This window comes from Carettochelys insculpta, chromosome 1, assembly GCF_033958435.1.
Source record: "Carettochelys insculpta isolate YL-2023 chromosome 1, ASM3395843v1, whole genome shotgun sequence".
Lineage (NCBI taxonomy): Eukaryota > Metazoa > Chordata > Testudines > Carettochelyidae > Carettochelys > Carettochelys insculpta.
Genome location: NC_134137.1, coordinates 277,120,609 through 277,136,499, shown reverse-complemented (window position 1 = coordinate 277,136,499; position 15,891 = coordinate 277,120,609). Strand labels below are relative to the sequence as shown.

General features: G+C 42.4%; 1 protein-coding gene across 3 annotated transcripts in view; it reads left to right on the top strand.

Annotated features, from left to right (window-relative positions):
• Positions 1 to 15,891, top strand: part of LARGE1 (LARGE xylosyl- and glucuronyltransferase 1) — a 458,979-nt gene that overhangs the window by 330,086 nt on the left and 113,002 nt on the right. For all 3 annotated transcript variants that reach the window (XM_075008156.1, XM_075008163.1, XM_075008172.1), the window contains one exon: positions 13,381 to 13,485. In XM_075008156.1, the coding sequence (XP_074864257.1) occupies positions 13,381 to 13,485 (105 nt within the window). The remainder of the gene's footprint in view (positions 1 to 13,380; positions 13,486 to 15,891) is intronic.

Sequence of the window (15,891 nt, the reverse complement as noted above, 5' to 3'; positions counted from 1 at the left end):
CAGTAGTTTAAGTTGTCCCCTTTCTTTCACTGCCAAAGTATTAAATGAGTTTCAAACTACAATTCATATTAATTATTGAAGGTATGGGGCCTACTAGATCTGCTGCAGTCCTTTGAAAGAGAAGCCACCACAGCCTTACATCATGTGCCAGTAAGAACTGGCAGAGCCTGCGGACATTTTTGAGATTTTCTTTTTTTGTTCAAGTAAGGCAGTGCTAATGAACTTTTTCTTGTAATAGCGTTTTGAATGGAAAGAGGGGTCATCATGTGGACCTACTGCCAGTAACTGTTACATAACCTGAATTATAAGATTGCTTTTTAAGGAAGGATATTTACAGACAGGCTATGTCCGTGCAATGAGTGTTAGCCAAGGCTGTTTGCAAATTCTGCAATTCTCTCTTTTTATATTGCTTTCCCTGTTGCCCCAAGGTCAATAACCAGGGAAATAATCAATGGGAGATTTATGCTCACTTGACTCCTTATTCTCACCCTTTTTGGTTTGAAAAATATATCATGACATAACTTGGGTAGCTAACCCATAAAACTGTTTTAGTGCATCATAAAATAAATTCTGGTTACATTTCATGCATTAGTGGAGGATAAGAGGATTAATTTGTATAGTGGCTTTTTGCCTTTTGAATGCTTTCTTGCAAAGGTTGCATAGCTCATGTCCAGGGTCTATGATGTCATAAGAACTTCTCCTACTTTTTACTGATATATGGTAGGCAGTGTTCCCTCTAATTTCTTCCATCAACAGGGAGAAGAAAATTTTGCTATGTGCACCAAGTCTCATGCAGATGGGTACCACCAATAGAAATGCATGCATCAGCTTTGGGCAGCTGTGGGTGCTCTGCCAATCAGCTGGGCAGCACCTGCATCTCTTCTGAGCAGTTGCCGGAGTGCTCAGCCTATCAGAAACACTGGCCATGGGGACTGGGAGGAATGTTTTCTAACCTTTGGTGCTTTCTCTTCTACATCTTGAACTCTGTGACATCGTTGTTTGAAGGGAGACTAAAATCCTCTGTTGAAAAAAAAACCCACTGTTTTGTTTAGCCCTGTTACTACCATTACATTGCTTTTCATTACCGTTACTCAGCAGAGGGGAATAAGGGGATTTTGAAAGATGTGGGTCCTTTCAAAAAGAACCCCTGTGTAGCCGCGCTGAGCCACGCGCTTTAAAAAGCGGCGCTTTCGAAGTGCAGCAGCCAGAAGCATCCTAATGCTAATGAAGCACTGAATATTCAATTCAGCGCTTCATTAGTAATCTTTGAAATGGCCATTTGCATGGCCATTTCGAAGTTTTGGCCAAGTGTGGCCACAGCCCATGTGTACTGAGCCAGATCCTCAGGTAGTGTAAAATTGTATAGCCTCATAGACTTAAGTGGAGCCTATAGCAATTTAAAACAACAGGTCATCTGGCCCAAGGATTTAAATGGTTTTACTCTTGATTTTCTCCCCAGCGTAAGGAGAGAATCAGATCCTATATTATTACGCAAATAATATTCTCAGAGGGGTGGCCATGTTAGTCTGTAGCTTCACGAATAACACAAATATTTCACAAATAGCAAGCAGTCCTGTAGCATCTCAGAGACTGACAAATGTGTTAGGTCATGACCTAATACATTTGTTAGTTTCTAAGGTGCTACAGGTCTGCTTATTATGTGTGAAATATTGTAATAAGTTTATATTCGTGTTAGTAATATTATAATTATAAATCAATATATTTCTTCAAATACACACTCTCTGTACTCTCCACTCATCTGAGAACAGACCCTCCATCCAGCAACTGCTTCTTTCTTGCCCTGTCCCCATGAATTTTGCTCTCGACTTTTACCCCATCCCTTCTTCAACAAATAGCTTCAAAACTTCATCAGTTCTGGTCTGAGCTCTGACCCTTCTCTGCCTGATCTTATTCGTTTTCCTCCTTTCAGCTTTATTACCTGTAAGATGCATCCAGTTCCTCCCATGCCATTGTATGTCCACCTTGCCTCTCTTTCTTTTAGACCATCCTGGTGACCAATCTCCACCTCAGCATCTCCATCAAAATTGAGATCACTTGCCTCTGATAATTACCCTCCAAGCTTATTACTCTCCTGGGATGAAGCTTCACCATACTTCTTCCCTCTTCCCATCTGCATCACACTTCAAGGGTAAAGGGCAGGTATAAATTTTGGGTCCTCAAACCTGCATAGCTAGAATGGCAGCTGTTGAGCTGTCATGGGTAAGCAGCAAATGGGCCTATTCCATCATCTTATTGAATCTCATTTACATGGAGAAACAGATGATGTTATCCTAGCTCTCCAGCCACGTACCGACACAAACAAGAATCCAAAGGGGGGATTTTAATTTTTACCAGTTTCTCTTCTAAAAGGGTTTGTAATGTGTCTTGTTAAGCAACAGAGCTTCACTGTTCTGTAAACTCCTACTTCAAGTCTACTCCATGTACATGCAGCACTCCCACCTGCTGGTGCTCTTTGGTTTTAATCTTTGTTTACTGCTACAGCTAAAACCGGCTTAGAATTCTTAGCCACTCTCTGTTTCCTACAGCCATGGGCAGCTAGTGTTCTTCAGCAAGCTTCAGACTTTTATTGATGGTATTTGTAGTTCTGGAGCTGAAGTGGACAGGCTCAGTTGAATAAGAACTTACATGTCCTTTCTTGGAAGCACAGTGCTAAATATTTTGGATAGATTTTCCGTAGCTCTCCATCTCAGTTACCTCCATTTAGTCAAGTCAAAGTCCAACAATTCATAGCCTTCACCCATCCTGCATCTAGAAATGGCAATAAATACCGGAATTGAATTCTGCTTCCGAAGTGTCTCTCATGGGATCCGGTTGCTTGGAGATTGTGGGTGAGGACAGTGCGAGCCAAACTCTTTATAAGTCTTTGGAGATAACAGGTGAGGGAGACTGCAGTCTGGTGAAACTAAAAGCCCTTCAGCTGCCAGGAAGTGAACCAAAAAGATGTTCCAGACTTCAGAAGGGGTGGACTTTTGCCCTCTGTTGCTTTCTACCCATGTAATGTCAACATTATCCAGAGAGCAAATTCCAAGTAATGAAGTTCAGGTCTCTTCCCATCTGTCTCACTAAATGCCACTTGGAACAAGCTCCTTTTCATTTGACAGTAAAATCAATGAGTGAAATATTACAGAGTTGAATAAGGTGACGTGCAGAATTCATTAGGAGAGCTCTTGTGTTCCACTGGACAGCAAGTCTTGTTCCCTTTGCATCCTTCTTCCTGTTACCAACCACATATCCACCTAATGAAATTTGCACCTTCTCTAATTCTCTCACCCATTTGCTTTTAAACATTAGCCTTTTTATAACACTTGAAAAGTTTCACTAGCTCATAGCTGTGTAATAAAATTCTGCTGTCCTGTGAACCGTTCAAATCATATTTTTCATTTGTGTCTCAATTAAAGCAAGACCTGGGCTAATAGAATAATTAGAGAGAGAGAGACAGAGAGAGCTTGAAGGAGCAGGTTTTCATTGCATTTCATTCTTTTATTATTTTTTTAACTCAGTCAACATTAGCTCCCTCCTCTTTGCAGTGATGTTCCTCAAGATGTAAGGAATTGTTAAGCACTAAGCAAATAAACAGGAAAGAATGAGAAATGCCAGTGACAAGATGGATGTTAGATAACTAGCCTAAAATCTCCAGAGTCATCAGCAAAGATTTATTTGCAGAAGTCTGAAGATTGTTTTCCTTCCCTGTAAAGAATAATTTGTCAGGAAATATTAACTACTTCATTGTCATTTTCTAGGTGTGTACCTTTCCTGGAGCGCTCAGGTGAAAGGGACAATAAATAGTAATAAATAGTTAATAGCAACAAATAGTATATATAATATTTTTCATCCCAGGATCTTCAGGTGCTTTGCAAGGTATGACCATGCTAGCCTTGATTCTACAAGTTCTTGCATTATTGCATGCATGAGTTGGAAGTGTGAGTTGAGACAGTAGGTGAAGGCATTTAGAGTTAAGCTCTAGAGAGAAATAAGTTCTCAAGAGAAATAAGTTTCAAGCCCTTTGCTCTATTACTTTCTCTCAATAGTGCAGGATACCAAAATCAAACAGATCTGAGTTTGGATGAAATATGGTCAAGTCAGGACACAAGTGTGTTCGTGAATTAGGCATGTGCCTTTCTTCTAGGAAATAAGATTGACTAGCCACACTCTCATTAGTGCAGTATCAGGTTCTGCTCACCACTTATTCTCTTATGATTATATGCTCAATACTTCTGTACCTAGCCTGTGCAATACCAAGCCCTTTTATAGACAGAGACACTGAAGTGCCATAAGTCTGTGACCTAGATTACACAGCAAGTCAGTAGTGAGATACAGAATAGAATCCATATTTCCTTACTCAAACCTCTTGGGCATTCTTCTTCCTCTTTTTTTCTCCTCTATGCAACTTCTGCTTTGTTACATGGAGCAGAAGTAAGCCTGGTGCCATGGATTAGACATACAAGGCAGAAGATGTTGTCTGCTTGAGCCTGTAGTGCAGCAAACTCACTTCATGATGTGCAAATGGGAGCAACTGTGTTTGACTGTTAGCAGTGGACAAACGTTTACAGCTTCAGAGCTGATCCAGGGAACGTTTGCCGAGGACTTGGAGTTATCCTTAATGCCAGATCATAAAAAGATCCATTTCTCTTTTATCATTAGATGCAGAGGAAGGCCATAGCAGAATGAAGTGGAACTTTGTTTAGAGTCCTGTCCTTCATGCACTGTGGCCCTGTGATGGGGTAGATCTACTCCACACTGGGCTGGAGGGGGTTAACCCCATACTATGTAATGAGGAGGTCACGCCCTGCTTCCCCTTCAGAAGGAAAACATGCCTTTAATATCTTGCCCTTGTTTTGACAGCGCTTCCCTTTCCTTCTGCCTTTTGTTCCATATCAGATGAAAGGATGTGAAAAATCTCCACTATCAGTTACTGGATGACTAATATTGAGGCAAGGCCTTCTCTTTCTGTCCAGCTTAGCTCATTTCAGTGTTTTGTTAAATATTAATTTGCTGTTCTAAGTATCTGGAGTCATTTTACAAACGTTGTTGCATTAAACCCAACAAATGCCCTTATTGTATTGCTATTGGACTCATGAGCAGATCTGATCTCTCTTACACCCACTGAATTCCACTTAGTCAACTAAGGAGACATGGGTTCTGTTCCTGCCACTGGCCTCCTCACTGACCTTAGGCAAATTATGTCAATTCTCCGTGCCTCAATTTCCCTATAGGTAATATGAGAATAAAGATACTGCCCTCCTGTGTAAAAGACATTGAAATCTTCTTCTAAAAAGTGCAGAATAAGTACTGGTTACTCGTGAGAGCTAAACATCTGAAAAGTGCTACAAGTCTTAATGAAAGGGAAATGGTGATGGTGGGAAATATGAAGAGTTTGGGGTAAATGGTAGTGGAACTATTTAAGCTCATATTGGTGCAAACAATAATGCCACCTGATTGCAACTGAGTATATCCCATCTAGTGCTGACCATCCCTGTGTAACTTAGCACTGGGCAGTTCAGAGAAGCCCTGCCATTGGGAATATCTTCTTTCCTCTCTTTTCATCACCTTCACCCTTTAATTCCCTGTTCCTCTCTCCCAAATGTGGCGAGATATAATTTCTGCAGTACGTCCAGTTCCTACAAGACTTGAGCTCAAAGTCCAGTTTCCTCCCTTGCACTCTTTTTCAGCACAAACACAGGCATTCATAGTGCTGTGGCACAGAGAGTCACTGTGTACAAAGTTGCAGGGGGCGGTGGTGGTGGGGGGATCTAAATCACAACAGGGAGGTACTTGCCAGAAGCAGCAGCATAGTGTTCTGATATACTGTGATCTCATAATCTCCCGAGAAATCCTGATGTTGTAGCTTTACAGCTGTGAAAGTATTTTTCAGATACCATTCACTTACAGAGATCTGTATGGAATGCAGATGAGGACATTTTAGGTGACGCCCCACTCCCCGTAGGCCAGAAGGGATCAAGTGGTGGTAACACCGCACTGCATCACGTCACCAGTGTCTGCTGACCATGTTTACTTTCATTTTTGGTGATTGGCCTGCACTGCTGTGAGGACCATAAAGGAGGCAGGAATGGCAGCCTTGCTAAAGTCCTCCCACACTCCGAGGTGGGCACCTTGCTTTTGTGGGTGAATGCAGTAGAGGATGAGGGTGCATTTAAAGCTGCTATGACAAAAAACGTTCATTAAAATATGTCCCCTAAGGAAATATTAGAAAATATTCACAAAAATGATTTTATTCCAATGTCTTGTAGAGGCTTCAAGTGAGCTAAGGGACCCTTTATACTGGATGCTGTGTAATCATGCAGCAAGGTACCCCCATGTCCCAAAGAATCTATAGTCTAAGTAGAGGTAACAGTCAAACCGGGAAATGGGAGGCATTAGCCCAGTTTTCACTACTGGAGTTGAGACATAAGGATGTTGACATGCCCATGTTCACACAAGAAAGCTGTAGTCAAGCTAGGAGAACGACCCAGCTTTCCTCAGTTCTAGTCCAGCATCTGAACCACGAGCTTATCCTTCCTCTGTGTTAGTCATTAAAACCCCATGAAGTGAAAACAGAATTTAAGGCACTGCATTGTCAGTCTCAGTAATATCCATTTTCTGTGGTTAGTTCTCTAACTACAACTGAGATGATACCTGGTGGTTCGAACCATTCGCCACATGAGCTGTCTGAATGCGGTGCTGTGAAAAACACAATCGATAGGCAGCTCTAAAGGCAGTGTCTCCCCTCAGCCGGGCAGAATGCAACCTGGTTCAAGACAAACCAGCTCTAATTCTGCCAGCTTGATAAATTTTCACAGTGGTCATGCCAGAATCACAGCCTTGTTTTCTGTTGTCTGGCTGTTAGTGATGATGTATGACTAAGTAAAGGAGACAGCTTCATTTTCATAAGCTAACTTGTGCTGGGAGTAGCAAAGAGTGAGAGGAGTGCACTTAATCATCACCGCAGGGCCAGAGCAGAAAACAATGACAAAGCTGTTGCTGTTAGTCACGGTGTTTTATTATAACAGCTCTTAAGAAGGACAGTGCAGAATATTGAGCCATTCGAACACGTCGTGGTAGCCACTGTATTCTCATCCGAAAGAATAGCTCTATTTGTTAGCCTTCTAAAAAAGACTCCGCCCTTGGTGGCACACCAGATTAGTATGCTAGTCTCTCACCTCACCAGAGCTGGAATCAAGTGCCAACGCTGTCAGAGTTGAAACGAGTCTGGTGAGGTGCCTGGTAGAGGTGTGTCCCTATCACGATGGTGGACCAGCATTTGGCACAGCAGTCTCTGCTCTGGAGAAGACCAAGCCTTCATTAATAGGGGCTACTGGAGCTTTTGTTAAAGAATCATTGGCAGAACAGTGTGTATGGTGGAGATCTCTGGTAGGAGTGATGCAGAACAGAACTGAGATGTAGTCACAGAATTGTGGGAGGAGTGAGTTTTTCACAGCATCTGTCCATGCTAAGAATTGCTCTAGCCAGGACATTTATAAGTGCTAAATTTGGTTTAAAAAGTAAATAAATAAAACTGTGAAAGGCTTTAAGGCTTTTGAGAAGGCACATTAGATAGAACTGGTCAATCTTTTTTTTTTTTAATGCAACAGTTTTCTCACCTAGTAAGCTTTTTAAAAAAAACATACAACAGTTTTCCCACAGAGAATGCAGTTTTGTCGAATTCTAAGTATTTTGCAAGGACGTGTTGATTTTTTATGATTTTGGGCAGAAATTTTTCAAAATGACTCAAAACTGAAAGGAAGTGTTTCATTATGACTTTCTCATTTTGTCCTAATTTTACCATTTTCCTTTGGCTTTCAAGCTTTTAACTTCATTTTAAATTTTAATATTTTGTTCTGTAACCTGCTTGTGTGACTCTGAGGGTGGAATTTGACCAGTGTCTGCAAGAAAAGGAAGTCAGTGACGGCAGAAGAAGGATACCAATAAAAGGATGAACCCAAAGATTATTTTAATTGTCAATCCCAAAATGAAATATTTAGCAATATTCATCCCTAATTAGATGAAAAATCTGATGAAATTTTAACTCCCAGTGGATTGCAACTTTGTCTCCACCACATAATGGAGCAGATCGCTTCCTGGGTGCTCATGGAATAAAAGTGGAGCCATCCCTTCCACTGGTGGAAATACTGGTTTCAGCCTATGACTATTTCAGATGTAGAATGTCACCGACAGTATTTACTACTGGACAAACAAGGGCCAATTTCTCTAGAAAATTTTAATTCCATCCTTGGTTCCCCATTGATGATGAAAATTGGGATGGCTCATTTTTAAAGATCTTTTAAGTAATTGCAAATGTGGAAAGAACAGGTGAATAACAGAGTAATTTAGTTTTTTCACTAGATCTCAGAGAGTCCATTTCTTCTATTCTAAGCATTCCAATAACAGTACAAACTACCTAGTCAGCTGCACGATGCAACCTGCAGTTTAGTCACCTTTTGTAGGGCTTAGTTGGCCCCAGTGGTCCGAGAGCAGCAAAAATCTCCAGAATTGCTGTACGGTGGAATACAGCTCCGTGAGTCTGCCAAGCCAGCTGTAGTGTATTATTTCCTTGATGCAAAGATCTTCCCTAATGTAGATTGCCTGTGCAAAGACTAAGACAAAGATTCATGAATATCCCTGAGCACTAGCCACTGGGAAAGTGCCTTGTAAAACATTGAAGCTGCATCTACACTAGCAAGTTCTGTTGAAAGATTTTCTGAAAGAAGGGGGTGCTTTTGAAAGATCCTGTGGAGCATCTACACACAACAATCATGCTTTGGAAAGTAGATTGAAAGAACATGGCACGCACTTCTTTCGAAAGTGCTTTTCCTCTCTCATTTCAGGAAGAGTGCCTTCTTTTGAAAGAAAACGTGTAGATGTTCCATGGGCCCTGTTTTTAGAAAGAGCAGTTCTCATGGCACCTGATTTGTTGATCCCTGGCCCATTTTTATGAAAGCGTGGTGGCTGCATGGATGCTGTCTTTCGAAAGATCAGACCACTCTTTTGATCCTCTTTTTTTGTGTGCGGATGCACTCTTTCAAAAGAAGTTCTTTTGGAAGAGATCTTCCAGAAGGGCTTCTTTCAAAAGATCTCTGTAGTGTAGAGTAGCCTAAATGTTCTACTATTGTTCTGTGAGTGAGGCTGATACAGCAAAAAATTACATTTTGTTCAAGCTGTTCCCACATAGGATACTCTGCAAGGACCTTTCTGAAGCAGACTGCTCCTAGAAATGTTGGTCTCTTGGAACCACTCTAGCTCAAAAGGGTTGGGGCTGTCCCAGGACTTTTGGCAAGAAATATACAGGAGGATTAATATGATAATGGATACCGCCTTAAAAATTACTTCCCAGAACTGTGTTTTGGGACACATCCTGTCAGTTTGGATGCTCTCCAGCCTACTGAAAGCTTGGTTCTCTAAACCAGTGCTTATAGCTAAATGACTCATATTGCTTAGGAGGTGGAAGAGCAGAATTGCCTCCCAGGATAGATGTTTGGCACAGAAACTTCACTTATCTGGCAGCTAAAGAGCTGATAACATTGAGGGGAAGAAGAACATCAGACACAAGAAAAGATTTGGTTTAACTTTTTGAAATTTGTGATGAATTCCAAGCAAATGAAAGCCAACATGTCAGTCTTCTTTTCCCTCCATGGATCCCTTTCCATTCGTTTACTCTGTTGTTCCTTAAGTATTTTTTGAAGCTCATATACTCCCCTTATTTAGCATGTATGTAAATAAATGAATGAATGAATACATAAATAAATAAATAAAACTATACAACCAAAGATCATTTTTAAGCCTTCATTTTTCTCTCTGTGTTTGGGGAAAAACTATCTGAGGGATAAGAATATCTTTCAAAAGAGAGAGTTCGGATCAGTAGGTGGGAGAGCAAATCCATTAACCAGCAACAAGGCTTGTGCATTGCCTATTATAAATCAGTTTGAAAGCTGAACCCTGTGACTTATGTTTGCTAATGCATAGGAGAAAATAATGGAAGCAGACTCATCTTCCATGGAGAAGGATATAAGTGTCTTATTTCTTGCAAATGGGATTTTAGCATTTCTTTTGATGTGAGACGTACAATCCTAGGCAGTATTTGCTAGCTGCTGAATTGTAACCAAAGGTGAAAGTAAGCCAGTGCATCTGGCAAGAGAGAGGCCACTGGGGGGGCAGGGCTCTGGAAGCTGCTGGCTACCATACACAGGAAAGGTTCTCATGCCAATGCTGGGCGTGGGTAGTCCATTCTTCCTGTTCTGGCCCTCCTTCCATACAGGAGCATAAGCCACTTCCCGCCACACACCCTGTGTCCCAGAGCTGGACAGCTGGGCGTGGGAAGGCAAAGCCTCAGCCCTGGTAGGCCTGATCCAGCACCCACAGCCCCTGAACAGCGTGGCTGCAGTGTGCTCAGGCTCCAGTTCCAGAATTCAGGCAGTCGGTCAGCACAGTTACTGCCCCAGCCAGGCCCGGGGATCTGGAAGTTGGACAGTGTAGTCTCTGGCAGCCGGGCAACATGGTCCCCGGTGAACAGGCAACTTGTGGATCTGGTGACCAGACAGCGTTGTGGCCATGCTCCTAGTCCCCCCTGCCCCACATACACTTCCCGCTTCCTGCCCTGAGACTTGCCCCACACCCAACCTCCTGCCCTGACTGCTGCACCCCCACACCCTGCTCTGAGTCCCCTTACATCTCCCATCCCCCAGCCCTTACTCTTGCACTACCACATCCTCATGACCTGCCCTGAAATCCCCCACCCAGACCCAGTTCCCTGCCCTGAGCACCCTGCATTCCACCCCACACTGAAATTTCTTAATGGTGCTGCTGTATCTTAACCCTCCCCAACACGCTGCCTTGAGGGCTCCCCCAAGGGGAGGAGGCAATACTATCTGTAATAAATTTAAGTTGCTTTTGCCCTGTGTGAAATGCACTGTTAAGACTGTAGGCAGGGTCCGTCTGTTCTTATCACATATGACATTCAGTTCCAGCCAGGCTATCGCTAAATTTTCTGTTCTGCTTTTCTGGTCCTTTGCTACTAGTAATAGTTCTCCTTTAATTTGCTGTACCCTTCCTCTAATGGAGAGATGTTTATAAGGAACAGTCAGCCTCCCGGCCCTGAACCTACAGGTGTTAGCCCTGGAGTCTTCCAGAAAGATTTCTTTTTTCTTCTGAAACAAGACAGTGTTCGTCTTCTTTTCCATCAACATCTAAACCACACATACCTGTTCCACCTCAGACTTGCCATGATCTTCTCACACAACTGGTATATTAATTTTCAGTATCATCTGTGATGTGCCACTGTTGAAAAAGAATTGTCCTTCCCCAGAATTGTTCGCGTTCTGAAATGAATTGCAAACAGAAATGGAAAAACAAAGGCCATGCAAGTAGATTTGTCATCACTTTGACCAACCACATCATGATTAATACAATGTTTCTGTAACAGATACTTTTCTTTTGTTATATACAACAGAAGAACTCTGTGTGTGTGTGAATGTTTCTATAATAGATGCTTTTCTTTTGTTATATATAACAGAAGAACTCTGTGTGTGTGTGTGTGCGCGTGCGCGTGCACGCACACTTTATTATTTCAGACTATCCCTTAAAAGGTGGTTTGGAATGAAGGACTCTCATTTACTGCTCTAGACAGCATTGTTTTATAGATTATGAGGCCAAAAGAGACCATTGTGATCACCTGATTTGAATGGGCTTCATGCCATTTGTTATGAATTTTAATGAAACACACTGCTTCTCATTTCTTCCTTCACAACACAGTCTTCAGATGGTTCTGACACCTTTTGATGATGGAAATTTGGTGCCGTACTGGCTGTGCGGTGTTCGACCAGCATCTGAGTATTGGCATATTGTCACTGGAAACATGGCAGTTTGCTGGGATAGTTGGGACTATAAGTTTGAAACCATGTTCTTTTCCTAGCATCATGTTTATGTAGTATCTCGAAAAAGCGATAATATAGTTTCTGGTCTCAAGCATTCAGCTGGTATCCACCATAGAGTCCGGTGGTGGAGGGGTGAGGGGGCCTATCCAGTGAGAGGTATCAGACAGGTAGCCGTGTTAGCCTGTATCTTCAAAAACAAAAAGAAGTCCTGTGGCACCTTATAGACTAACAGATATTTTGGAGCATAAGCTTTTGTGGGCAAAGACCTGCTTCATCAGATGCATGCATCTGACAAAGCAGGTCTTTGCCCACAAAAACTTATGCTCCAAAATATCTGTTAGTCTATAAGGTGCCACAGGACTCTTGTTGTTTTATCCAGTGAGAGTATGTCTTCATTGCAGCTGGGACATGTGATTTCCAGGGTGGGTAGACAGACTCAAACTAGCTTGAGCTAGTCCACAGAAGATAGAAGTCTGGGCACCGGTGGTCAAGTACCTGGATCCAAGAGGTCAGGCAGGCTTGGAGTCAGGCAGCTAGCCTGAGCTACTACCTGTACCACAGGGTCTACTCTACTATTTGTTAGCTGAGCTAATAGTCTTTGTTGCATCTCCCTGCTGTACAGTAGATATGCCCTGAAACATTGTCACCCTTTTCTTTCACCCTTCTCTCCAAAAGGATGATTACAGTCACTTTTCTTACTCCTGTTTTTATACAGGATTTCTCAGGGCGCATTAACTGGTCCATGTAGACCCTTCTGATGTGCTCTAAAAATTCCCTAGTCTACTTTTACGTAGTCCTGTTTCAAATATCACTCTGTTAAAGTGCACTAGGGTACTTTAAGAGTGCACCAGCAGGGTCTGTGCTGTCCAAGTTAATGCTTGGCACATCAGTGCATTTTAGAAATTATGCACCGTTAGTGCTCATTATCCCATTCTGTAGAGAAACCCTCAATTCAATTGGTGCAACTTTCTCATTTAGGTAAAACCTTACAATCCATCATTGCTTTCTCAAAAGGAATTTCCTCTGTTGTTCTCCGAGGAAGAAAGCTGAAATTAAAGGAGGAAAAAAGGCAGGAGCAAATAATTTTCTATACCAGACATAGTTTCCAATTAATTATAATAAAAGAATAAACAGACCATAGTAGCAGAGTTTCCTGGTACTAACCCTGTCATCTCATCAGAAGGATTCTCCAGCACAATATGCCAGAATCAGCCAGCCTTCAGAGTTGCCTGGGTAGCATGTTTATTTTGCCAGTGTACAAAGATTCCAATAGTATTTAATTACTCAGACTCACCAGGAGAGAAAGAAGCCATGATGATCCTGCATGTTCCTGTTGTTATTTAGGTGATTACCCATCTTCATAACACGTGAAATGAAGGCAGCATGAGAACTGCCTTGCTGCATTTCCACTGTCTGTCCCACACCAGGCTTGGTATTTGATTCCCATAAACTGTCTTATTGTGTAATGGTTGGTTTGCATTGTATTTGTTTTCAGGGCAGCAGGTTCTTGGCTTGGTGGAGAACCAGAGTGACTGGTACCTGGGCAACCTTTGGAAGAATCACCGTCCCTGGCCAGCTCTTGGGAGGGGTTACAACACAGGTAGGGCTACAATGTTTCTATGACTTTTTGTTATTGTTTATTTTGTGTTAACATAGCCCTTAGGAGCCCTAGTCCAGAACCATTACTCCATTGTGCTAGGTGCTGTACAAACAGAGGACAAACAGACGGCCCCTGCTCCAGAGAGCCTACAATCTAAGTGTGACAGTTTGGGACCCCTGGGATGCCAGCTGAGGTGCTGAGATACCACTGAGTCAACCCACTCTGCCAGCCTTTAACACTGTCCTGCTGAGTCAGGCATCAGTGTCTGCTCCAGCTAAGTTCATAGGAATGGCGACAATCAGATACAGAAGATGCAGACACTGAGATCAGCTCTGGGAAGACTCAGCTCAAGGGACTTGCCACAGCCCCAAATATTCACCCTCCCTTTGGGGTACAAACCCAAACTTATATGAAATTTGCCTCTTTCCTCAATGTGGAGGGAGGTATGCACAGACAGAGTCTGGCAGAATTGCTAGGCCCCTGGACAGGGAGCAGGATGGGGAGGGGGTTCTATGCTCCCAGAAGGGGTGGGGCCTTAGGCCTTCAGAAGGGTGGGGCTGGCATTCCAGTGGCAATTTAAAGGGCCTGAGGCTCTGGCCAGGAGCCCTGAGCTCTTTTGGGTCATCAAGGCCTGAGGCAACTATCACCTTTGTCTCCCACCCTCCCTTCCCCAGCTGGTAGGCCTTTGGCTAGCTTTGCCCCCCTGCATCCCACCCCCTCCAGTTAGAAATTACATAAGCAGATCACTAGGCATGCAAACTAAGCTAGATTCATTAAAAAAAAACTGGTTACAAATAATAATTTCTCACCCTAGTTATTTTTTCAGCTGGAGTCCTTCACAAGTAGGTAACTCTTAGCCTCTGCATAGGAATTCTTCCCCTCTCCACATGCTTCCCCCTCAGTTACAATCCTTTTATTTCCAGGTGTTTTCAAGTGTCTCTTTGAGCTGAGGAGGGCAGAGGTAAAGCCAGCTGACAGCTACTTTGTTCTTCTCCCATAACTTACATAGAATTTCCATAAGGCAGGAATCCTTTGTGTGATTCCCCAACCCTCCATGGAACAGCACCTCAGACCAAGAAGTTGTGTGGTATCAGGTGACCAGGCTACCTGACTGTAGCATCCCAGCATCACATCAACAGGGAGGTCAAAACTTTTCACTGTTCATTGTCCTTGCTGATGGGCCATTAGCCCTGTCTGGCTTTCCCATTATAGCACCTGAAAAGTCAGCAGCAGAAGTGAGCCAAAGTAGCAAATACCAAATACAGATACAGAGTATTCCTCACTTTAGAAGCAAAAATGTTATGTGCATACAATCAAACAGTATTCCTAACTTTAGAAGCAAAAATGATATGTGCATACAAATGTGATAATTGTATTCAGTAAATCATAACCTTTCCAGTGATACCTTACATGAGCCATCTTTCACAAAGCATGTCTCAGTTATGTCATATTCCCATCCTAAGAGTATTTTCATAAAGCATATGGAATGCCCCATCACACCAGGTTTAAGTGACCACAGATGGATACAGACAGACCAAAGAAGGATTAGGGTTAGCACAGAATTGGTCTTTAATATAGGAGGTGTCAGTTATAGCCATTCACCTTCTCATCATACTGCAAGAATTTGCAAATGAACGTACAGAAAATGATGCTTTATGGTTTATTTTGTAGCTGCAGTTATGTCATTGCCCCGAATGTCATACTGGGGAACATGTTATTGTTACAACTGAACGTGCTTCTGCAATTCTTGGGGGGATTATGTGACCTATTTTGGGAGGGGCAGAGCTCTCGAGTGGGCTGACTCCCCATCATCCCTTCTCCATTGTGCACAGCACGTTTGACAAGATACCACAGGTGCATGTCTGGGCTTATCAAGAGAAGAAAAATAGGAAAAAAGACTCATTTCCAGTCACTGGAAGTAAATGGCACCACAAGATTTCAGAGTGAGAAAAATGTAATTCCTCCGTAACAGCAATAAGCCCATAATTATCTCAGTAAAATGCAAACCTCTGATCATCAATTTTTGCTTACTCTGAGGGGAGAAAGTGCACTAAATCCCAGAATTTATTATAACAGGAGAAGTTTTCTGACTAATTTGTGTTTGAAATGTGAGAAAACATATCAGGTGTATAAAGAACACTCACATGCATCTAAATCACTTCCATGTTGTATTTTGTACGCTAAGGTAGTGAATTATGTTCCTTCTGCATTTGTAATAAAAAAGCAAAACAGCTGGTGAAGTCTCCATTTAAAAAGATGTGTCCATTTAAATAACTCTACATCACCAAACAATTCTTCATTTCTTTGCTTCATGACGATACATCGGGCAGTATTTTTAAAAGGGTTCCATAAGCTTGCACTGTGCTGAAACATTTCAGTCACTAGTAGGGCCCTACGAAATGCACT